Source organism: Podarcis pityusensis (assembly GCF_964106645.2).
Source record: "Podarcis pityusensis genome assembly, chromosome: Z".
NCBI classification, from domain to species: Eukaryota; Metazoa; Chordata; class Lepidosauria; order Squamata; family Lacertidae; genus Podarcis; species Podarcis pityusensis.
In genome coordinates this window covers 10,430,995-10,456,450 of record NC_138044.1, presented here as the reverse complement: position 1 = coordinate 10,456,450, position 25,456 = coordinate 10,430,995, and the positions used below count along the sequence as shown (strand labels likewise).

General features: G+C 43.1%; 1 protein-coding gene across 1 annotated transcript in view; it reads left to right on the top strand.

Moving 5' to 3' along the window:
* RAB14 (RAB14, member RAS oncogene family) overlaps positions 1-24,162 on the top strand; it is a 35,062-nt gene extending 10,900 nt beyond the window's left edge. Inside the window, exons 2-8 of the mRNA XM_080991023.1 lie at positions 12,091-12,149; positions 16,175-16,228; positions 17,039-17,216; positions 18,881-18,947; positions 20,105-20,192; positions 20,434-20,464; positions 21,945-24,162. Coding sequence (XP_080847149.1) covers positions 12,098-12,149; positions 16,175-16,228; positions 17,039-17,216; positions 18,881-18,947; positions 20,105-20,192; positions 20,434-20,464; positions 21,945-22,122 — 648 coding nt within the window. The 5' untranslated portion in view covers positions 12,091-12,097 and the 3' untranslated portion in view covers positions 22,123-24,162. The remainder of the gene's footprint in view (positions 1-12,090; positions 12,150-16,174; positions 16,229-17,038; positions 17,217-18,880; positions 18,948-20,104; positions 20,193-20,433; positions 20,465-21,944) is intronic.
* The last annotated feature ends 1,294 nt before the right edge of the window (positions 24,163-25,456 follow it).

Here is a 25,456-nt window from a genome sequence, read left to right as displayed (position 1 = left end):
GCTTTGCATGCAAAAGGTCCAAGGTTCAATCCCCAGCGGTGTTTCCAGGTGGGGGGCAGGGACGGTCCTCTTCCTGAAACCCTGGAGAGCTGTTGCCAGCCTATGCAGACGATACTGGGACTGATCGATCAGTGGTATGAACTTGGGCAGCTCCCTATGTTTCCTTTACATTAATTACATTTTCGCTGGCCCCTTTCAATAAAAAACTAAGAAAATCACAGCTGGATCTGGCCAAAGGCCATCTAACATTTATGCAGGAGTTAAAGGGTTGGGGGCAGATGGGTTGAAATAGCTCTTTAAACCCTTGTTCAGTGGTCCCTCTAACCTCATATTTTAACTGTGGGGAGGCTACAGAGTAACATTTGGGGGGCAGAATTAAGGGTGCTGCTCTGGCTCAGCATCTGTTGTGAGCTTTGTTGGTTGGGAGCTGCCTTCCCCTTGGAGGCTGTCTGCTCCCTGCCTAAGCTCAGTTAGTCTTGTGCTGCCCTGTGGCATGGAGTTCCAGAGGTGATCTCTGTGCCTAAAATTTCCTGTTGCACCTCATTGATTTCCACACTACTCCACAGACCACCTGATTTGATCAGCATCTCTCTCTCTCTCTCTCTCTCTCTCTCTCTCTGCCATGCTGCTGAGCAAATCACCTGGTCTGGTATCATGGCAGCAAAAAGAAAAGAAAAAAAGGTGCATAGACATTTTGTTTTCGTGCCCACAACATAGGTCTCAGGTGTCACATGACACCTAGCTTTCCTATCCCAGTTTCTAACACTGCCCTTATGGTCTCCGTGGCAACATGAGCCTTGAAACTAGCTGCCCAAGTGCTACATAACTAAATTTCCTTTATTTGAGGGGAAACTACGGCAGAGTTGGTAAAATCACAACATTGAGGTAACCCTAATTACCATTGTCCTGTGCTCCACTAGCATGGAGCACCACTCTTACGTAGAATATAGGGCTATAATGAGCATTGCTTCCATGTTGGCAAAAATCCTACCCATTCATTTTGACTACTTGTAAGTAGCTTATGCTGTTTCAGACCTGGTGGTGGCGGCTGCTCTGATGGAGGCCTTAATTATTTCTGAGTAGATGATTGGTGCTGATAAGCCAGCCTGGCACTGGCCAGCTGTTTAGAGCTGAACTTACATCAAACCCACCTAGTATGTGCTGGCTGGAGCTGATGGGAGTTGTAGTTCAAAATGTCTGAATGGTGTATCGTTGGTGAAGGCTGTGATGAGCATAGGGATGAAAGCAGAAGCCCCTGATAAACATTGTTCTTTCTCGGGCAGTCGGTGCTGTTGATTTCATGGGATAGATTGGGAGAGGATTTGTCTAAAGAAAAGTCAAAAGTGCTGTTGGCTGCTCATAAAATCATGTTTAGTGTAGCATTTAAACTAAATACGAGAGCTGGACGATACCTGCTTTCCAACATTGTAATAGATCGCCAGCTAAACTTTGTGATAAGGTGGTATATTATGATGTTGGAAAGGAGGTGGGGAGGAAGAAGGCAGTTGCTGGTCATGGAGATAATTAGCATCACTATGTGCATCATCTTCTTCCTGGTGAGGGCAGGTGGGTGGTACTGCCCAAGGCAGTGCGCATCAGCTGAGGCACCACATGCCATGGCAGTGTGAAGCCGCCAGCCTCCCTGGAACTGCTAGCTGTGGCTTGCCCTGACAATATCCTCTTGCTGTACAAGTGGTGGCTACTGTAAGCCACCATTCTGCATGGCATGAGAAGGAATGGAGGGAGTAGGCAGCTTGCTACCACTCATACAGCCAGAGAAATAAATGAAGGGGCTGGCTGGCAGGAAAGCGCCACTGCCGAGGCTGGTGGCAGGGCTGCAAAGGGAGGGTTGGAGGGAGTGGGTGAGCATCATGCACCCTGATTGAAGTGCACTATGCTGGCTGAGAGCAGGCCCAGGGATTCATGATACTTTGCCTGGTTGGAAATTCTGAAATTGCTCTTGCGATTTTGACTTCAAGCCGGTTTCAAGCAATGTATCAATACATCACCCAGATCTACTAGATATTGCTGAAAAGTGCACCACATCATTCAGACATCATTCCTCTAATTACAGCTCCTGCTATTCTTGGTAGTGGATGAACCAAGTATTACTAGCATGTAATCACTAGCATTGAAGTGAAGCATAGACCTGGAGATGTAGACTATGGAAGTAGAAACACGACTGAACTATTCTGGGGGAGTTTGGGACAGAATACTTGCAGAATACTTGCAGAATACTTGCAGACTCAAAAGTGATTCAGAAATAAGAACCCAAGTTTAGTGTATTTTTTTAAAGCACCTTTTTGTCCAAGGATTTCTAAATGCTTTTTAAGCTGAACACAATTGTGCTTCACAGTAGGATTGTAAGAAGCCCTCTTTATGGAATTCATTCGGGTCTAATTCAAAATCCTGTTTTCAGGTTTGAACACAGCTATTGTTTCTGCTGCAGGTATCAAACTGAGTTTCACTTGGAGCTAGTGCTCTCCAGCAGAGAGAAACTGAATAAAACATGGGGATCTAGAAACCAGAAGTAGGGAAGGGGGAAGGGCAGCAAACTGGAGATGTTCTGGTCAGCTTTCTTACTTCCGTTACCCATACTTTACTCTCTTAATTTCTAAAAATGAATGTTATGTGAAGGGACTGGGAAAATATGAGCTATGTGTATGGGAGCATAATGTGCGGTAGATAATAATTTGTTCTGAGTTCCTATTTCCCTGGGCTGATGTAGCACCATGGCTTGAGAGCATGAGATAGAAGATAGGCAGTTCCCAGACCAGCCATAAACTCAGCAGGTGGCCTTAGGCAAGGCTGTCTCTTACTCTGTTGGAGGGATAGGGGAACAATAGTTGTAAGGAATCCTCAGAGAATGCAGAAAGTGGTATGTGGAGGGTGATTAGGCACCTCAAGATCCTCTGCAGAAAGGAATATGCTAGGAAATGTAGTCTAAATGTTGGATCAGCCATCCAGTCCCAGCAGAAGTGGAGAAGCAGTCATTAGTGCATGCAAAAAAAGAGGAATGGAATTGGAGAAATGTGCATCCATGTCATCTCAGTTTTGCCTTTTTTAAAAAAAAATAAAGATTCTTTCTAAAAAGTGCCTAGCTTGACCATCCTATCAGTGTCAGAAAGTGCCAGAACAAGGTTACCAGTGGTCCAGAGGAAGACTCTTGCCTTCTGTTGGACACAGAACGTAGTATAGTGCTAGTTCTACCTTTGACCCCCCCCCTACAGGGGAGATGAGCTTATGACCAAGCATTGTTATTTGTTCTTCCCTGTGAAATAGTAGCAGTAGCATAAAATAGATATATGCAAATTGGACTATTTCTGCTAAGCTAAATACTTTTTGTGTGTGTGTGGCACAGCACTTAAACTCCCTTGGGCACTCTGCATAGCTGGTCAGCATCTAATCCCTGGTGTCAACATATTCTTTAGCAGGCTTATCTGATCCTAAATCTCTGAAGTGCCTTATTAAGGTGGCTGATGTTGCTTATGTTCTAAAATAGGTATTTCATTTTATGTTGTCATAAAATGGGATTGTATATTTGAGGGTAGCTCAGTTGGCCCAAGAGTGGAGTGTAGCTATTTGCATACAAAGCACCCACTACAGTTTAAATACTCAGTGGACTTGGTTTTGTTTTCAAACAACCTTAACCTAGTGTTCGGTATGGTAATCCTAGCCCTGGGGCAATGTTTTGTTAATTCAACATTATTCAAAAACAGACTTACATTGTATACCATAGATAGTATATTTTATATGCATTTCAGCCAAAGGTCCACATTCCCTTCTGGGCAACTTTCCAGAGGCCACAAGTAAGTGGTGGGTGGGGCCAGAGGTAGAGGGGGGCAGAGCAACAAATGTAAATTTTACTTTTGTACAGAAGGCTAGTTCACATTGTCACACCCTCTCTATCCTTCATTCAGGCAAGGAAAAGGCCTGATCAGAGTTCAGGGACACACTCCACCGAGGCAAAAATACTCAAGGAGAGTGCAGCGAACAGGGACCAGTGAGGGATGTTGCCTTGGGAAAGTGGGTGTGGCTGGGAGGGAGTGTGGCCAGGTAGAGAGACTAGATGCAGGGGTGGCCAACTCCCAAGAGACTGCGATCTAATCACAGTTAAAAATTGGCAGTTATCTACCCCATTTTTGGGGGTTGGGTCAAAGTTGCTGAGTTTTTTCAGGGAGGAGGTAAAATGTTGAGCTGTTTTTTAGGGGAGCCACAGTTGTTCAGCTTCTTTGGGGGGAGCCAGTGATCTACCACAGACGTCCAGTGATCTACTAGTAGATCACGATCTACCTGTTGGACATGCCTGGACTAGAGGACTGCGTTTAACAACAACAACAACAACAACAACGTTATTTATACCCTGCCCCTCTGGCTGGGTTTCCCCAGCCACACTGGGCGGCTTCCAGCAAAATATTAAAATACAATAATTCATCAAATATTAAAAGCTTCCCTAAACAGGGCTGCCTTCCGATGTCTTCTGAAAGTCAGATAATTGTTTATTTGTTTGACATCTGATGGGGGGGGGGGAACGTTCCCCAGGGCAGGCATCACTACCGAGAAGGCCCTCTGCCTGGTTCCCTGTAACTTTGCTTCTCGCAGTGAGGGACCTGCCAGAAGGCCCTTGGCGCTGGACCTCAGTGTCCGGGCAGAACAATGGGGGTGGAGACGCTCCTGGCCCCTGGACCTGAGGTTCCTCATCCCTGACTTGGCGGCTTTGAGATGGCAAGTATCTAAATATTCAAAATTATTTCCAACATGTTAAGGAACTGCTAATGACTACTATTGAACATATATATTGAAGCATATGAAGGGTAAAAGATTGTGTACCATGGTATCAGTGGGCATGGTGCTTTAGAGCAGTTTAAGCAAAAAAAGTTTCTGCCCTGTTTCTGGCTGTTAACCAGAAGGTTGGTGGTTCAAGCCTACCCAGGGGCAACTGGGCAGGATTCCTGCATAGCAGGACATTGGACTAGATGACCCTTGGGATCCCTTTCATGTCGGAAAACTGTCTGGATGCAGCCTGCATTTGCAAGCTGTGGGTGGCTTTTCAGAGACAGAGAGGCAGCAGGAGACCTGAATGAATCCTTGCAGTATATATAGGTAGGTTGCATTGCAGGATAGACTTGCATTGAAAGGTTTGCACTTTTTCTAGGCAAAAGACACCTTGGAAAACATCTGTTCTTCCATGGGTTTGGAATCTGGCTGTCCTATCCCAGCCTTAATTCTAAACACTTTGCATTTGTCATATTCATGGCAATTAGTCACTAACATGTGCAGCCTTTATTAAGTCCTGGAGTTGGGTAAATGCTCTTGATGCTCAAGCATGGTTTCAGTTTCACGGTCTTGAATGAAAGTCTTTCAGAATACTTCTCACAGGGAAAGTTGGTAGTTAAAATAGTGGAATTGAGCCTTGAAAATATTGGAAATAATCCATGCTTTCATCAGTTCACCTCTTAGGTTTTCTGGGTTCTCTTCCTGGTCTGCTCTGCTACTGTTTTACCAGGAGGCCTGGCAGGTAGGTGCATTTGGAAAGTCTGCAGTATCTGGGTGTGTTCACTGTGGGAAAAGCTCTCATGACATTGTGTGCTGGAGGAAGAATGAGTTAACAAAGCTGAAGTAGCTTTTTGAAATAAAGGTGTTGGTGAATATGGTAACTTCTGCAAGGGATCTGGTGGAGGAAATGCTGTAAGCTTTAAAATATCACTGTTTGAGCTCTCTAGGGACTAGTATTTCCTTGCTCATTATAAGATTTTTGTATACATTAAAGATGGGGAGATAAGATGCACTATAAACTTAAACTCCACTGTCCCTGGTCAGGATAATTCCTGTTCTTCACCATCCTTCTCTTATTTCACTCATTGGCTAAAATCACTGACAGGCGGGAACAGCCAGGCTGTCTCATTTCACAGAACTTTCTTAGAACGATGCCTGCACATTTTGCTTTATAACTTTCTAAGAGGGTTAGGTGCTTTTTTTTTTTTTTAATGAAAGCTCCAAGCCTGGAGCCCCCAGCAAAGGTCTTCATGGGCACCAGGTTGGCAACCCCAGTTTTAAGTGGAGATGCTGCCAGAGATTGAACATGGGACCTTCTGAACTCCCAATCCTTCTGCCCTTTAACCCTCCCATGAGCTTCTTCCCCAGTTCCCCTGAGCTCTGCTGCTCCATTCTTTGCCCCTTGCCTGCTCTGTTGCCCTCCATCATATCCAGGCGTAATACAGCCTGAATGGCTCAGTTGGTTAGAGTGTGGCGCTGATAGCACCAAGGTTGCAGGTTCGATCCCCATATGGGACAGCTGCATATTCCTACATTGCTGCATATTCCTGTATCGCAGGGGATTGGACTAGATGATCCTCAGGGTACCTTCCAGCTCTACAATTCTTTGATTCTATGAAACAATGGAAGCATTACCATGGGGAAAAAGCTTTCATGCATTTGGCTTGTGTCATAGTTAATAAATTTGAATCAAGGCTGTGGAGGTTCTTAGCTTCCCACTTAACTCTGTGGGTGAGAAGTGCTTTTCTACAACTTGGAGATGTCTTGTTGATGATGTGAAGAAAGTGGACAATAACTTACTTTTGGAATTATCTCTAGCAGTTGTTTTTCCTCACATTGCTTGTCCCAACATGGGATGTCCTCTTATTTGGCAAGCAAATCTGTAAAAATTGAAAGTACTCAATTTTCCCTCCTACTCTGGCTAGATAAAGGAATTTGTTCCAGCTACCTTCCAGAAACCTAGTACTTCTGGGTCAGTGCCTGGGTGGGAGGCTGCCTGGGAACTCTGCTCCTTTAAGTTCCACAGTGGATAGACAGTAAGCTTAGAAACACAATAAGTATAGTTGTGGCCTAAAATATGTATTTATTTCATAATACTTGTATACTGCTTGATTGCAATGAAACTTCAAAGCACTTTATAAAATAAATAGGTAAATAAACCCAACTTTGATGTATCATCCCCACATGGTCACCTGAGTCATGCTGTATTCATACAGGTGACTAGGTCAGTGGCCGTTGAAAGCTTACACTTGTTAAATATTTGTGGTGCTCTGAATTATTGTTGGAGCAGGCCTAGGGAGAAATCTTAGGCATTTGGAAGCTTGGCGCAGACTCCTAGAGGCTAGGTATCGTTACCAGTTCTGCGTATGCTATATCAATAAGGAATGCAAGCATAAGGTGACCTGTTGTATAATCCTGTGCTAATCACATGCGTTTAAAGTTCAATCCTTAGATTTCATTAGAATGTAGTTTCAACTATGCCTTTGATTTGCACTCTTGGTCCAAAACCTCAATATTTGTATTGGGTCTAGTGTTAGCATACATTGTTAGAGTAGCCCCTCTCAAATTAATCAAGAAGACTGACTCAAGTCCATTAATTTCAATAGGTCTCCTCTACATAGAACTTAGTTGGATGCCACCCATTTGAGTCCTTGTATTTTATAAAATAGAATTGTATATTCTCCTTCCCAAGATGACACAAAGCAGCCCCCAACAAATACTTAGCTTGAAGGCTTGCAACAATGGCTGTAGCTAGCCAAGGGAAACATGATTGGCAAAGATAATTAAGGCAACAAAGGAAATCTGATGGCTTTTGCTGGAGTTATGGACAGGGAGGATGCAGCCCTGTGGAGCATCTCAAGTTCCTGAGCTTTAAGTGGCCCAGGAGAGAAGCAGCCTGGAGAAACGGGTGATCCACACTTACACACAAACATTAAATATTACCACAAACTGCATGCACTATCTGCCTTCTCAGATTTGTAGTGGGGAAAAGTAAATGGCAATTACGGGGTTTGCCTCTGTTCACACCAATGTACGAGTATGCAGATCTCCTTATTAGTTAATGAACTGTTGCTATTAGTGAGTCACATGAAGGTGGGATGCAGTTTGATGTTTCTCTTCAATCAGTATCAAGGCTATAGTATCAAGGCTGGTTGAACTTGTGCTTCTCTAGCAATGAGGCTGTGTTTTTAGGGATGTGGAATGGTTTTCATTTGAAAACTATGGTGTGGACTTCCTAAAATGTAAGAAAAGGCCACCAACAATTTCCCAGGCATTCCTGGTTGGCTCTTTTAAGCTACCAAACACCAAGACACACACCCCTGCTTCGCAAGAGCAGCTATTGTGATCTGATTTCATTACAGAATAGATGTGAGATTTGCAAGCTGTTCTGGTACCCTGCATGAGTTGTGTAGCTTCACTCTTCACTCTTGGTAGAAGCACAGTTAGACCTGCAATTGTAAATAAGTGCAGTATAAAATGGGCAGTAAAATTCCTTGTATAGGAAGAATCTCACTTAGGGAATCTTAAATGTTTCTTGGTTTTTATTTTCTACCTCTCCTGGATTTCAGATCATCTATTTAAGCAATGATGTATGTGGGGTACATTGATGTTTCAGAAGCACCAGCGTTTCTCTTCTTGCTCACTACATGCATTCTGTAAAAAAATATTACATTAAATTTCACAGGGTGGCTGGTCATGGGGCAAATCTGTTTTACACTGAAGTGTCATTTCAGGCTAAAGAGAATGTTCAAGAGTGGAGTGCAAAGATGTGCATGGCAACTCTGTTCACTGTATTAAGATGACCACTTTTGATTAGAATTGTTTGATTTAAATTGTAGAGCCTACTTTACAATCTCATTTATGCTAGCTCTTGATTCTTTGTGGATATAATTCCCTCATCCTTCTGTATGTGAGGGACAAGTGAGTAGTAGTACTTAGTTGGATACAACTCCTTGGTTGCTACACTGGGATAGTCTAGTTAGTCCTGATAATCTACTATGGCTTTTTGAAGGAATCCTTAAATATAAATTTTGTACAGAGAGGCTATTTGTGGCTAAGTAGATAAATAGATTCAGTTTACAAAAAGAACCAGCTAGAAAGAGCATCCAGTAAGCTCTCTGATTCAAGTAACCTCTCTGTGGGTGTTTAAAATAATGAATTCTCAGGTGTTCCTTTCCTCTCTATAAGGAGACTAGGGAATACTTCAATGAAGAGAAGTTTGTAATAGGCTAATCAAAGCCAGAAGATGTTCAGCCACCTGTGAGTAAAAGGTATGTTAGGGGCAGCTATGTTAGGTCTGTAGCTATCTTGGTAGTGAAGCTGTGTGACTCTGTTAGCAGTCTAAAAAAGTCTACAGGCAGCTATTATACTGTTAGTTGGCTACTGTTAAGGGATATAGTGCCTTGTAAAATAGCTGTTTATTTGGTTGCCTGAGGTGTTAAAAGTTGCTTGCCTGTGGCTGGACTGTGAGAAGCTTTTGAAAAAGTTGATCTCTCATGTAGTTTATAAGTGCCTACCATAGAGATATTTAGATGGTCAAGCTAGTAAATGTTATGGATTATTTGCAAGGCTGCTACAGTTGATACAGGCCAAAAACTAAATGTGCAGAGTAGAATCTAGACTGGAGTAAAATGTAGAGTGCAGCACCTATGCTGTGGATCAACTCTTTTAAAAATAATGTGCAGAACAGTGCAGAACACTTTTGTTTGGAAAGAACAGTGGTGGTGGAAGTCTGTGCCATCACTGTGGAAATGGAAGTTGGAGCAGTGATGACAGAGAAAATGTTTACCATTTTGTCTGCAAAATATCATTACAGCTTGGATGTGACTGTTCATCCTATCTCTGATAGGCAGATGTTAGCAGGCTGTGGTGAGTGACTGCTAATGTTCTTTTTACCTTCTGTGCAGCCTGGGTCTTCAAATCATTGAGTGCTATAGTATTCCTGGGGCTGTTACTGATTGTTCAGAAGCGTTAAGTGTTCAGAATAAAAAACTGTTGCACTGTTAGTGTTTTTCCCCTAAAGGGGTTACCTCACAACTGTGGATCCCAAGTGTCCCTTGCAACTTTGGGTTTTGCAAGAGGCTAATATGCTCCCCATCACCACCACTTGCAGATTATTTGTGCTGGATTTGAGCAGGGATGGGGAACCTGGGATGCTATAGATGTTGTTGGACTTCGTCTTCCATCAACCCCACACTGCACTGACAGTGGTCAGGAATGATGGGACTTTTATAGTCCAATGACATCTGGATGGCCAAAATTCCCCCATTCCTCAAATTGTGATAACATTTATGGAAGGCTGTGAGTATGGTAATCAGAGAAAAATATTTCAGCATTTTAGGAGTAAAAATGACTTTTAAGTTCAAACTCTTGTAATCTGTGTTTGAAACTTTATCTAGGAACATATGTGAGCAGAACTGGATTCGGTCACCTTGAGATTTTGTAGTTCTTTACCTTAAGTCTGCTGCACTATTAAACATATACAGTGGTACCTCGGGTTACATATGCTTCATGTTACAGACTCCGCTAACTTCAGAAATAGTACCTCGGGTTAAGAACTTTGCTTCAGGATGAGAACAGAAATTTTGATCCGGCGGTGCGGCGGCAGCTGGAGGCCCCATTAGCTAAAGTGGTGCTTCAGGTTAAGAACAGTTTCAGGTTAAGAACAGACCTTTGGAATGAATTAAGTACTTAACCTGAGGTACCACTGTAATTTGGGAATTGGTGGTAATGGCTTAGTGCAGTGGTTCCCAGTTAGGGGGTCTGGGGACCCCTGGTGGTCTGCAGAATACATCCAAGGGGTCTGTGGCCACATCCCTTGCCTCTCCCCCAACTAATTTTTTTGTCATTTTTGCATGGTAATATCACAAATTTTATGGTCTGTTTTACCACTGTGTGATTTTGCAATATATTGGTCAAAATCTGTTTTGAAATCACACCGCAGTAGTGATTTTGATCTGGCAATACGCAGCAATATATCGCTCCTTGCACGAGGGAGAGCAGAGCAACTGATTTCAAGGCACTGCCCATATTACACGAGGATCTCAGCCGATAACGCTGCTGATCTGAGCTTCCTTTCCCCACGCTGAGGGAAAACAGGGCAGCTGATCACAGAGATGCAGTGTGGGGGATCTGTGGAGTCCGTGGTTCCAGGCACGATTTTGAGAGGGGGCGCAAACAGGCACCCCACTGCAGGCTCCTTCATCAGAGCCTGGCTCTGTGGCAGAAGTCATTGTGCCTTGCCCAGGACCGGTACGAGGAGCAGACTGCGATGTCGGCTTTACTCATTGGTATATCACTGGTGAAACTGCTACTGCTCCTGAGTCCCTCTGCTAGCAGCGTCCGCTGGAGGGAGCCCAAAGTTCCTTCCTCCAGCAGGTGCTGCTAGCAGAGGGACTTGGGAGCAGCAGCAGTTTTACCAGCAGTAGATCGCTGAGTAAACCCGCCATCCCACTCATATGATGGAGAGGGGAAACAAGCTGTATTGGTGAGGCACCAATACAATACAACTTGTTCCTCCCTCTGCATCTTTAAACTGCTAGACTGAAGAATGTTCAGCTGCCTTTGCCTCAGTCACGCATTTAAGGAGCCTCCAGTCCGTTGCTGGCTCCCACAAGTTGGCAGCTCTGTGAAACTGCTCACCTGAGGGGAGCACAATTGCCGCTCTCTGCAATGAGCAGTTAAAGGAGCCCCGAAGCTCCAGGGCTGTCTCAGCTGGGGGGGGGGGCGTTCCCTCCCCCCGGCTGAGCAGCACAAACAAGCTGCATTGTTCCAGGCCATGAGCCTGGGTGAAACTGCCTCAGCTCCTGAGGTGAGAGCTGAGGAAGTTTCACCTGGTGTCTTGCAGGTAGAGGCCAATGCATATTGTTTTTTCAGCATTGTGGTATATCACCAAACTGCGATGTTTGGCTGGCGATACACCACAGTGTTGAAAAGCTGATATTCCCCAGCTCTACCACCTGATCCCCATGACTTCTCCTCTCATCCCTGTGCCTGATCTCCAATTTCAGACATTGTGATATTTTGGAATATTGTGATGTTTAGCTGCTGAGATATAATAATAATAATGAAAACCAGACATTGCTTGGCCCTAGTCTGTTTTTTAGTATACCTAAAATCCTTTGCTTATTAGGGGCTACCCCACATTTTGTTGAAAACACTGCTTTGTAGAGGTAACTACCATAGAGTTATCAAAATCTTCAAAAGTAGATTGTCTGTGGCTTGACTTTTGAAAAATAGGGGGTCCTCAGTAATTAGCTAATTGGGAACCACTGACGCAGTATGTGATAACATCCTCTCTCTTTTTTTTTCTAGTGCCACCATGGCAACTGCACCTTACAACTATTCCTACATCTTTAAGTACATCATTATTGGTAAGTATAAATATAAACCAGGTCTTTGTATGTATCATTTGTTTTACTTGGTGGGTAAGTTTTTGTTAGAGGGTTGAACTACTGTTAGCATGCTTTGGTGTTCTGATAGGCCAGTAATCTCTCTGTACTTCCTTTCCAAAAGAGCAGCTAAGGAGGCAGTATGAAAAGAATTGCTATATCTATTTAGAACTGCAGATAAGAAAACTGTAGCTTGCAACCTTTGCTTAAAAATGGAAGCAGCTCAGTCTTCTTTTGTTACTTTAAAAATTGTCTTCCTTGCATTAATTTTGTATTTTTTACTTTGAAATATCTGTTGTAATACTTACTGGATTGTTGAAATTTTTATTACTTTTGTATTTCCTTTAAAAATTGTTTTGAATTGTTGATATGCTCTTGGTATCACTGTCTTGCTGATTGAAGGAAGAACGAAGTCTCAGCTTCACGGGGTGGGTGGTGGTGGAAATCAAATGATAGTCCTTGTGAAACAAAGCATTTGTGAAGAAAATTTCCAACCCGCATTGGATTCCAGGAGAAGAAACAATGATAATACATATATTGCTATTACTGATTTGATTTCTCACTGATCCTTCACCATCAGGGCGGGTTACAAAAATAGATTACTACAATTGGTTAAAACAATTTTGAATTAGAAAAATAGGACAAGTCCTAAAAAATATCTTTGATGTCAAACGCCAGGGTAAAGACATCTGCCAGCATATGGCTGAAGCTGTATCATGATGGTGCTGGATGTGCTTTTACTTGGAGGGAATTCCTCAATTTAGGGGCAGTCGCAGAAAAAGCCTGCCGTGGGCCACTACTCCCCACACTTTCTGAGGGTGGTAGAGCTACCAAGAAGACCCTCTCTGCCTAGCCTAACACCCAAGAGGATCTAGAGGAAAGGGGTTGGTCTTTCAGGCGTTTGTGGCCTAAGTCATTTAAACACCAATGTGAGCACCTTGAATTGGGCCCTGAAATTAACTGGCGACCAGTTAACTATGAAATGCCCAGTGTATTTCAGTTAATGACAGCCGCCTTCAAAGATACAGAGTTAAGCAATACTAAGTTCATGGCTGTGATTGGTTGTTTTAAACTGCTCTGAGGGGCTTAGCCTGCAGAAGCAGGACTGTAGGCTATGCAGCCTCTGCAAAGCTCACTGTAAACTTCATTTGGGGATATGCCATGTTGGGCAAGGAATTCCTGTTGCACAAAGCTTTTTCTCACAGTGCACCTGTAAGAGCACCTGTAAAACTTCATGCTTGATAGTCATGAAGTAGAGACTGAGAAGGTTGCTCCGGGCCATTTCCCTTCATTTAGTTGCTGTGGCTTCTTGTGCTGTGATTTGCTCAGTGCTTGGCACACAATGACCCATCGGCCTACAGATAGTCATATGGTGGTATAAAGCAGGGGAGAGTTTATAGTTGACATTGTATATGTCATTGGGCCCTAAACTTGCAACATGGCTTATGTGCTGTTTACACCAAGCCTTAAATATTTTGTTCATTCCTCATGCTAGACTTGGCTTAGGTTACTTCTGAGTGAGGAAGAACTAAAGTGTCTGTGTACTAGTTGCTGGACTACTCGCTGCTATTCTTAAAGTAGCTGATCTTGTATTAATGTTTAACAAGCCAGTCTTAGACTTGGGAGAGGCCTAGGTTCAGCGCCCGTCCTGGTTGTAAGCTCTCTGTGTGACTCTGGGTTTCTCCCTCTTCAACTCAACTCTGACAGCAGAGTGGCAGTCAGGATGAAAATGGATGAGTGTTCATAGCCTTGAACTCTTTGGAGGAAGTGCAGGATAATAAAAAAATCCTCTGTCTTATAAAATGTGGAAGGAATGGAGGGGAGAAACATTTGCACTAGATGCTGAGGTTAATAGTTCTAGTGCTGTCTGTTGCAGTGCTGTAGCAGTGCTTTCCGTTTCATTTTTTAAAATTTACTTTTATAATTCTTACTTGTGAAGTGTTACAAGCAACTGGTGTACAGAGATTATTCATCAGTAGACTGTAGAACACAGAGCTGGCCCTTCAGTAATGTGAGGTGAGGCACCTGCCTTGGATGGCACTTGAGAGAAGTGGTTTTGAAGAGTCACAGCTGCAGCCACTGCCCTGCTGCTGCTTTTTACATGGTGGGGTTGCCATAGTTGCTGTATAAAGTTGCAGCAAGGCAGGGGCTTCTCTTCGTCCTCTTCCTCTTCCAAGTGCCACCAAGGCCTTTCTGGACGGCCATGGCGAACAGGCTTGCTACTTTCATAACTTATGTATGAGAGCAGCTAGCCTGTTCACTGAGCACCTGGAAATCAGCAAGCTACTGCTCCGTTATTGCCGCTGCATTACACAGCGACTATGAGGACCCACCTTGTGGAGCAGTGTCTTCCACCTTGCCTCCTCCTCCTCCTCCTTCCTTACGCACCCATTTCTACACTCTCTTGACTTTCCTCTGCCCACCCCTCCAGCCCATTCCCTTAATTTTTGGCTTGGTTGCTGCCTCCATTGGATTGCATATTTCAAATGTTGCTGGGCTACGTATTTACTTGAGTCTAAAGCATACCTTTGCCAAATTACATTGTGAAAATTAGGATGCGCATTAGATTCGATGGTGCATTAGACTCAAGTAATTACAACAGTGCATAGTGATGATCCTGATTTACCTACTCAGAAGTAGATCTGGGACTTTCTCTGCAATTAAGTGGGCTGTGTAACCCACTGAGTTAGTGTGTGGGGATGGGAAATAACTGTTACTGTTTTCCTCAGCTCCTGGGGAGGTTTCTATTGAGCACCCTAAAGCAAGGCAGAGGGGGATAGTAAGCAAACCCCTCTCTCCCTCAGTGAAAGCGCCACGAGGGAAAAGCCCCCCATACCCTTTTTGTCAGCGAGCCGAGCCAAAGCGTGGTTCCCACCTGCCTCAGCTCCTCTACACAGGTGGGGCCCAGCACTTCCACACTGCGAGAGAGAGAAAGGCGAGCTGCCACTGTGGGGCCTGTTTTCTTGGTGCATGCCTGCTCTCCTGCTTTGCACTGCCACACTCCAGGGCCCTTCTGCGGGATCAGCTGAGTCAGCCTGGCAGCTTCCTCTGTTGGAGGGAAGCGGAAGTGGATGCTGTTGCGCAGGAGGCTGCAGTGAATCCCACTGGGTAGGGCAGGGCGACTTTGCTGTGTGGTTTCCTGAGGGGTCCAGGCTGTGGTTGGTGATGGAGAAGCAGAGGAGGAGGAAGAGAAGGCGGGCTTCTGGGCAGGTAAGGTGGCCGGCGGGAGAGCGTGCCAGCCACATGTCTAGTCCTCAGCATGCCCAGGCGGTGAAGGAGCCTCTGGGTCACAGGGGTGGCAGGATGGGGGCTGTAAAAAAGGAGGCACCCCCTCTCTGCAAGTCAATATGGTTTTGGTGGTCAGTAGATCTGGGCAATATTTACTTGAGTCTAATGCACACATTTTTTTGCCAAATTACGTTTAGGACACACATTAGATTTGATGGTGCATTCAATACAGTATTTATTGGATTTATGCTTCACCTTTTTATCCCATGAGCTCAAGGTGGTGTACACAGATTCTCCTCTTCCTCATATAATCCTCACAGCCGTCCTGTGAAGTAGGTTTAGGGGTGGGGGAGGAGGAGACGGAGAGAAGAGAGAGAGACAGGCCCAAGGCCACCCATTGAGCTTCATGTCTGAGTGGGGGTTTGAATTCTGCTCTCCCAGGACCTAGTCCATCACTCTGGCCACTATATCACACTGGCTGTTCAGTGTCATATCATCCCTGACCATTGATCATGCTGGCTGAGGGCTGGTGAGTGCTTGGTGTTGTACAAACGCGCTATACCGATGTGGAAAATGTCCTAGTAAGGCAGTCGGGAGGATGCATGTTTAGGTGATCCTCAGGTGCCAAAATGTTTTGGGCCGGCCCTGTGTGAATGACACATTATTGCACAGTCATCTTCTGTGATACTAAGTTTCAAGCACAGTGATAATAGTACATGGCTTGTTACTAAGACTTGTTTCTTTCTTTTCTCCCCCCCTCCCTCCGCCCTGTCCCGTAGGGGACATGGGTGTAGGAAAGTCTTGCTTGCTCCACCAGTTTACAGAAAAGAAATGTAAGTCTCTTCACATATTGACCTTCAAGTGATTTTAGATGGTAATCCACAGCATGCCTCTTCTCTCTCCTCCTTGCACAAGTTGATTTGGGCTTTTCTTGTGTCTTTGATCTGCCTGGCTCTATTTGTGAGAGTGGTCCAGCATGGCTGAGGCAAAGACACTTAGCAAAATTGTTTAATGTGCCACTATTACAGTTGGACACTATTTTCAGTTTCTGTCTTAACTGGGGTTGGAAGAGCATCATGGGTTGACAAAGCTTCTACATTCCCTTGAGGCCACATGACTCCCTTATGTGCCTTGTGCTGGTTTACTTAAGATTGACTGCCTGGTCAGCAGTTAGGTCCAGTATTACTTTTCCCAGCTTAGGCGTAGGTTTTAACTGGACTGTAAGTTACCAAAGCCCTTAAAGTCCAGCTATCTTTCTATCTTTGACCATAATTTTTAAAAACAAGGCATACCTTAAATTTGTTTAAGAACAAAACAGATAACGGAGGTCAAGAGCTAGTGTGGTTTTTGGCAGGACAGTTGTCTCTTTCTCATTCCTGATGAGAAAATGAAACTGAACAGCTTGGGGATGGGATAGTGTTATATAGAAAAAAGATAATAATTTTGTTAATGAAGTACAGAACTTTATAGCAGTTAGATTTCCTTTTTCTTTTTATTGGGATGGGTGAGATGAACTCCGAAGTTAATATTAAGCAGGTTTTCAGTTTTACATGCACATGCTCAGTGTTGCTATTGAGAGCTCTAAATGGAAGTACTGGTCGCCTGACTCTCTCTCTGTCTCTCTCTCTCCTTTTTGGCAACAGTTATGGCAGATTGTCCCCATACAATTGGTGTTGAGTTTGGTACAAGAATAATTGAAGTTAGTGGCCAAAAAATTAAGCTGCAGATCTGGGATACAGCAGGACAGGAGAGATTCAGGGCTGTCACAAGGAGCTACTACAGAGGAGCAGCAGGCGCTCTTATGGTCTACGATATTACTAGGTAAGAGGCCTTCTTGTGCTATAGACACCCTTAGTACATTCTTATGTTACCTACAGCAGTCATACATCAGCTGCTGAGGTTAAACTCACTACTTTCCTAGCTCTTAATAGGACTAGAATGACACTCCTGGATCAGTTGGGGGCTCCTTCTCATCAATATCTTTGCTCTCAAAAAACGGCCAGTCAGATGTCTCTGGGAAGCCCACAGGCAGGTCATGAACACAGTGGCCCTCTGTCATTATTGCCCCAGCAATATTTCCCAGAATCCCAGGAATTTCGGCTCTGGACATGAAGGTGCCATCTCCACTGTGAAAGACCTGCTTCCATAAATTTAGCTAATTCATTTCAAAACTAGCAGCAGTCACTACATTTTATGGAAGTGAATTCCAGAGGTTAGCTATGCACAAAGTAGGGTATTTATTCTCTTGTCTGCTGGAATCTACTGTTTGTTGCTTTAGGTGACCCCAAGTTCTAGTACTGCAGTAGAAAGGTGCTGGTGGTGGAATGGCCTTTTCTGCCGACTTTATCAACATAATGCACCAAGGCTTTGTTTGTTTGTTTGTTTTTGCTGATATTTCTGCAAGGGGCACGTGACTCAAAACAGATTTTAAAAGCATGGTCACTTTTTAGAAAAACAAACAAACCTAATTAGATCTTTTCAGGATGATATAAGTGTCAAGTCATTATCTTGATTTTAAGAGGAACTTTAGCCAAGGTTGCGGCTTTAACAGCTGCTCCTTTCTTAGCCCTTAATGTTATGTAATACCTGTAAACACTTCTCTTTTTTTGGCCTAGCCCAGGAACAACAGTCTGGAAAAGGAAGAGCAATATTCTTAAAAGTCAAGTATCTGGGGTTGTTGAGTTTCTGGGCTTTGGTAGCTTGCCAAAGGTTCTTTGCTAGTAAGTGGGACAGAGACACATTGGCTCATCAGGAGCATCTGGTTTTGGGAATACATCACTATCTCCTGTGCATCTAGCTTCCTGTATGGTGTCATGGAACTGAACTGAGTGAAGAATGCCCCATGGAAAAAATATGACTATTTTAGTCCTATTTTAGTCTATTTTAAATAGGACATGAAGCCTGTTGCTAAGTGCAAGAAGTTGGGAGTACTTGTCAGCTCCGTGTTGGGCTAATAAATAAATAAATTATGGAGTCTAGTTATGGGATTGATATTTTACTGCCTTTATAGTAGGGTGAATTGAAACCAGAGGTTTCTAAACTAAGTTTAACTATTCTAATTTTGGAAAAGATACAGAGCAAGCTTGGGAATGAGGCACATTGGTTAGTCCTACAAAAGAAGAGAATGGTTTTTCAGATCATTGCAAACCCTAGCAAACAATACTTCACCATTCTGTATCTTAGGCATATGTGTATGTTCCCCAGACGCACAAGATCAGTGTTCTCCCCGACCCCACCCTCCAGACAATAGCTCTTTAAGAGGAGATTTTTGCACCATTTTGTCTTAACAGATTTCCCCTTGAAAATCAGGGAAATGAATAACAAGCAAGAAATTCTGTTAACAGCTCAATTCAATTGCCTAAATTGGAAGTAACATGTTCCTGTTGTGTCCAGTACCATCCTCAAAGTGTAATAGGAAATAAACTGACATATTATGCTGGTGTGACCCTATAAGTACTTAGTTTTGCCCTTTCTGTCTTCTGCAGAAGAAGCACGTATAACCATCTAAGCAGCTGGCTGACAGATGCAAGGAACCTAACTAATCCAAATACTGTGAGTTTGGCTGTTTAAAAATGGTTGCATTAAATGTAGGGCTGTCAAACACCCTTTGAACATCTGCCTTTTTGTTGTTTACATTTAAAATCAAACAAATATGACCTATTTTGATATCTTTGGGAGATGTTGAGAGTGTTATAAGTAGCAATTTGTTGATAAAGACACAAAGTTACCACTTAAACTACTACAGTACTTGCCAAATGGAAAAGCTACCTTTTAATTTATTTTTTATTTCCCATTACATCAATGCATCAAAATGGGGTTGGTTTGAAATCAAGGGTGCCATTAACGCTCATCCACACTGAACTGGCTTTAAATTTGCTACCAGTGATTAAATTGTTAAAGCGAAGGTCGTGGCTTTGATTAAAAGGCCTTGTCCCAAAGCATGAAATCAGAACACAAGACTAAATTGCCACCCTGTTGCATAAGCTGCTGCTGGTTGTCATCTTATGAAGTATAATTTCCCCAAAATTATAAATGAACATAATTGCTGCCAGAAGGAGTACAGTGTGAAGGTAATGGCAAGAGTCATTAAGGAGAAAAAGAAAGAAAAATAGTTGGAAAGAGCCAACCAGGGTGGATATGATTTAAATCAAATCGATTTAAATCACTACTGTAGTCAGTAAGACTTGATTTAAACCTTTTTTTTTTTTTTTACAGAAAGACATAGGATTTGGTTTGGGGGTTTTTTTTTTGAGGCTAAATACCACCCTATCTCTGCCGTTGAAGTTGGTTTCCTTCCACCCTGTGTAGCATCAAGTGATTTGAATACATCTGTTCCTGATTTGGTTCTGTTCTCCACAGAAGTTAGTTCTAGCTAGCCAGGTTCACTTCCTCATTAGTGTGACTATTTTATTGCATAATAGCCTTTCTTGAATCTGAATGGCCCTGCAGTAATAAGAAGTTGAAGTGTCACTTAACATTCACACTTGAAGTTCTGGCAGCATTTGATTTTGGTTTTCCTGATCTGTATAGCCTTGCATAAAAGGATTATCTTTACCAGCTCTACTCAGGCATGTCACAGGAGGGCTAAAGTGGCAGCTGCAGGATGCCGGAGCCTAGGGAGTAGGACTAGCATGCAGCTGTTGACTTCTTGCCTTCAACAGGCACTGCCAGTTTATCAGCAATCTTTTTGTGCCTTATTCCGGATGCAGGTGATAATCCTTATAGGAAATAAAGCGGATCTGGAAGCGCAGAGGGATGTGACATATGAAGAAGCCAAACAGTTTGCTGAAGAGAATGGTGGGTGTTGCTACTCCAGTGCTGTGAGTGTATAGGTTGGATTCTAGGCCATGGTAACTCCCAGAAGCCGTTTTGGGGAGCGGGGAGACCTCAGCGATTCAGGGCTTGAGTTGTCTCACTTACAGATCTGGCTATGCAAACTACTGACCCTGGAGTTCTTTGGGGACTCTTACTTGTGAGGTTTGGTATGGGGCACTTGCTATTCCTGCCTATGCTAAAGTTGTATTTTGTTTCTAAACAGGATTGCTGTTTCTTGAAGCGAGTGCTAAAACGTAAGTACTGAGTCTTGATTTCTTGAAACCGAAATTGCTTATGTGGATTCATCCATAATCTGCTTTGAGGGGTACTTTGATTTTTAGTCTCTGTAGCTTGTGCAATTATACCCCCTTGGTACCTTCCCAATCTTGCTGTCACTACTTGCTCTTTTCCTGGAAAAGCATTAGGTATTGCTTACCCCTTTCTTCAGTGTAATTCTTCACTCAGTTGTTAATTAACTGTCTACTTCCTCACATTAGTTGCTGTGTTCATTGCTGTCACATGTCTGACTTTTGCTCATTAGAATACTAATATACATTATAGTGAATCCATAGAAGCTTAGCTAAGCCCCATAAGGTGGCTTTGGTGTTGGGGAAACGAGGAATCTGAGTTCTGTTCCTTGTTGACAGTAAGAAGCAATTCTGGCATGTTCAGGGGTTTGACTGACCCCAACCCTGTTGTTGCCAACCACAGCAATTCAAAAAAGATAATATAACAGCTGTGTTCAGATGTCACAAAAAACCATGGTTTATCATGATGGGAAGGAGCTAGAGTGAGCTTTGGGCTCACACATTCATCTTTTGGCATGGCCTCGAGGAAGAAAGTGGAAGTTTTTGCTTCATTTTTTTAACTGTCGTTTGTCTTTGTATCAAGCAAACTGTGCTTTATTTTAACTGCACTTTATTGAAACAAACCATCTTCAAACCATGTTTGTTTCAAACAGGGAATAGTTAATCTTAATTGCAGTTTAGAGTTTGGGTGCCGTGCTAAAACTGAGGTTTACTTTTTAAAAAGGAGGCTTTCAAATCTCCCTGTGGCTGTGCCAGAGGAGAGGAGGGAAGGAGTGTGTGAGCCATAGTTTCACTGCAATTTGCTCCATCAAGTTAAACATAATTTATCAATCATTTGATGTTTTGCGATCTTAGACTCATGAACTTTTCAGGAATTTCTGCCCTGTGAACTAGAAATTCTTGCTCTAAAGCAAGGTAGTGCATGGTGGAATTGAAGTGCTCCATGGAACAGATGCAAAAGGCAACATTGGCTACAGGAGTTTGGGGTCCTTCAGGCAGGGCATTCTCAGCTGGCTCCATTAACCTGAAGTAGGGTGTACCAACTGAGAATCCTCTTGCATCTGCTTTCCTTGCCCCATGTAAAAGTGAGAAGAGTAATCCGGGGTTAGTTGGGACATGTGGCAGGAAGGCGTGCAGGAATCCACACCATCCTGATGTCTGCTATGGACACTTGGGCTGCTGTTGCAGAATATCTGAAGCACAAAAAATGGTCATTGCAAGATGTTCCGTTGATGTTTCCATAGTGGAGGCGGCTAAAATAGATGGGTTGTGTAACCTTAATACCTATGAAATATGAATGGAAACAAGGATAGAAGCTCTGTGCTACATTGCTCCTGGATAGTTAATGGTGGGTATGTGAAATTCTTTGTGCAACAGGCTTTCTATATACATTCTAAGTTAATATTGCTGCTTTCCCTTTTATCAGAGGAGAGAATGTTGAGGATGCATTCCTAGAGGCTGCCAAGAAAATCTATCAGAACATCCAAGACGGGAGCCTGGATCTAAACGCTGCAGAATCTGGTGTACAACACAAGCCTTCTGCTCCACAGGGTGGCCGACTAACCAGTGAACCCCAGCCGCAGAGAGAAGGCTGTGGCTGCTAGTGACCTCACTTCTCGGCTCTGTTTCTGACCTTTCACCTCTGTTAGGAGCAGTGCTTTTGGCTGCTTCAGTTTCCTCTGTCCATCTTACTGGGTTTAATTAAAACTCCTGAGGCAACAGTTTAACACAGCACTAAACTGCTAAAAAATAAATAAGAGAAACTTAGATATAATCAGGTTATCAAAGGCAAGTAGAGTCATACCCTCTCCCTGCATGGTAAATCTAGAAGTCTCCCCCCACCCCAGTCCTTGTGAATAGGTGTCACCAATACATGATTTACAAAACAGAGCACTGATGGTTGGACCTCATGATTTTTATTATTATTCTTTCTCTTTCTGCAGGGCTTTGTCTCTTGTAAAATTTAACTTTACTAGCTTCAGCCTTTCCTCGCAGTCTGCAAGTGGTCTGGATCTGTCCTTTTTAGTAACAAAAAAAAGTTGATTTGCTGTGAAACAACCTACATGATTAGAGTGGGATCCTGCATAAGATTCCTTTTTTAGTGGGAAGGATTCCCTATTATGCAGTTGTTGTTGGTGGCAGCGGCGGCGTGGGAGCACTCATTGCAGGAGTGTTAGCCTTCATCCATCTTGGCCTCCCACATGGCAAGTATCTATCTTGTGCTTGTGCTCTGTAGCTTGATGCCACCCACCTCTTCCTTCTCCTTACCATTTTTACCTTTTGTGGCCCTTGTTAACAGAACGTAAATATGTATAAATTTTGAAGGAACAGAGCTAACACTTTAAAAAGTACATTCTGTGTATATGATCTTAATGAAATAAAAACAAACTGATTTACTGGCACTAGAATAGGTAATATATTGGTCTGTACAGTTCAACCTAATAATGACCACATCACCCCCAGCTTTAGTAACTGCAGTTCACTGACCATTGGCTTGATTCCGTGGTGTTGGCATTTGGAGGTTGTGCTTAGGAAGCTGGTTCCTGACACAGTGCAAAAGAACACCTACCCCAGTGTAATAGTATCTGTCCTATCTTGGCACTGTCGTCAGCCTATTGCTGCTTTTGTTTAATATTCCTGGTCTTGTGCAATTGCTGGTGTGCTAATATACTTTTCCTCTCTCTTTGGGAAGACTTTTTGCATTAATCCAGCTTCATTTCCTGCCTTATTGTATAGGAAGGATGGGCTGTTGGACATCTTACACTTTTATGAAAAGATATATTCTCAACTGGACCGTCAAGCATTTTACACTCTAGGGATTTTGAACCATACCGTGGCATTTGACACTACAGTTGACATAGGCTTAATTTCTGCTCCTCCTCAGTTCTTCCTCCATGCTGTGGTTGCAAAGAACTTTGAGAGAAGTAATTCAGAGCAATTGTGTATATGCAGACCTGTCTGTCTACTTGGGTTGGAGCCACCACATATGTAAACAATCTCAACTGTACGGTAACTCTTCCATAACAACCTGCTATTTAAAAGAAAAAGAGGGCAACAAATGGGTTAAGCTTGATTGGGCTTCACTATGTTTCACTATGTTTCACTATATTGACTGCAATGCTTCAAATATAGCATAGGTTTTTTTTGTTTTTAGCCCTGTAAAGACACTAAGCAAGGCCATGTTCAACTATGTAAAAGCAAAGGGTGATAACCAGCATACTGTACAGTCAATGTTAAATAAAAGCCAAAACTGGAATGTGCAGATGATTTAAGTGTTTGGATAATGTGTACACTGTCCCTTTGTGTGTTTCCTTTTTGTTTGGCTCTGGATAGGTTTCTCTCCCCCAACCTAAGATTCTTAAAATAGATGGGTATTACAAAAGATGCAGCTTGGATTGCACCATGTGGGGTTTTTGCCCGGGGACCATGACCAGTTGATATACAATTTTAAGTTTGGGCAAAGGCAATCACTTTCTGCAGCTTGTTGGTGGTGCAATACCCCCCCCCCCCCTTATATCCTCCAAATTATAAGTTACAGTAGGTCTTTGTTTCTGTGACAGGACTTATTTGGGCTGCTGTACTCATTTATTGTAACAATGCTATTATCTAAATATTTGTAAATAAAGTACCTGTATCTAGATAAATGACAGTGGTCGTTCTTTGAAGATGTGCAGTCAAGAGGGTGTGGATTGTGGGTCACATGAAGCAAGTATCCCTTTTTATATGAACCCACTAGACCACAAACCTGTTGTAGTTTTGCTATATTATTCCATGTGTGAAGGTTCTAGACCCGTGTAATATTTGTCACAGAAGGTGATAGATGGCTTTATTGTATAATGTATCAAACTTAATCCTCCCTAGCCTGCTCTCTATGAATATTTATGGTAGTGTGAAAGCAAAAAACCCCGCCATCATTCTAGGTGAGCTGCTACATACCTATGTAGCTAAAGCACAATCAGCATGCTTGCCTTTAGACTTTAAATCCTTTTGCAGAACACTTAGTTAAAGCACAGAATGTTAAGACCAACAGATGTGCTGCTTCACCATCAATCAGTCCTCAAGTCTAGTTGCAGATCTTCTTTTTTATCTAAACCTGTAGGGAAGGGCCTAAAACCTTATTGCTATAAACAGGCAACAACCAGAAAGGCTGCTAGAAAACACTCATTTATTACTAATGTACATTTCTGTGGATTAATCTTGGCTGAAAGGTAGGCTCTCCAAATAGAGGAAACTGTTAGAAAAAAATCAAGTTCCCATTTTAACAGGGGCAATCCTCACACATGGTGGAATGGTGTTGAAAATCCCACCCAATGCAGCATTACCTAGCCCTAGATTTGGAATGGTGGAAAGTACAGTTCTCCCTCTTGAGCTTTGCTTTTGAACTTTCTGGTTCTACTTGCTCTTGGATCTCGTCAGTCTTAATCATTAAAGTTCATTGGAGAATATCACTGAAGAATTGTGAAGTTGCATAATCAGTTTGATGGAAGAAAAACTGATCTTGAAAAGCACATGTTTTATTATTGTTAGGTAAAGGGGGCTCACTTCATGTTTGTAAGTGCAGCATTGCTTAAGTTTCAAGTATGCGTGGTGGATCTCAACATTCAGACCAGTAAAAAATAGCTAAGGGTTGTTTTGTATTCCACCCTTTTATTCAAATGGTAGACACCACTGAAATTGTTCTCGACGCTACAAACATGAGTCTGACCAGACTGCGGGAGGCAGCAGAAGACAGGAGTGCCTGGCGTGCTCTGGTCCATGGGGTCACGAAGAGTCGGACACGACTAAACAACAACAACAAAGTAACGTCATGTTACTTCCAATGAGTCTACTTAGAACAACCCCTAGTGAGCAAACGTCAGCTTCTGCTATGTTAATAAAGTTTATGCTAGTTTTCCACAGTAGCTCAAATGGACAACAGCCATTTGCTGTGGCAGAATC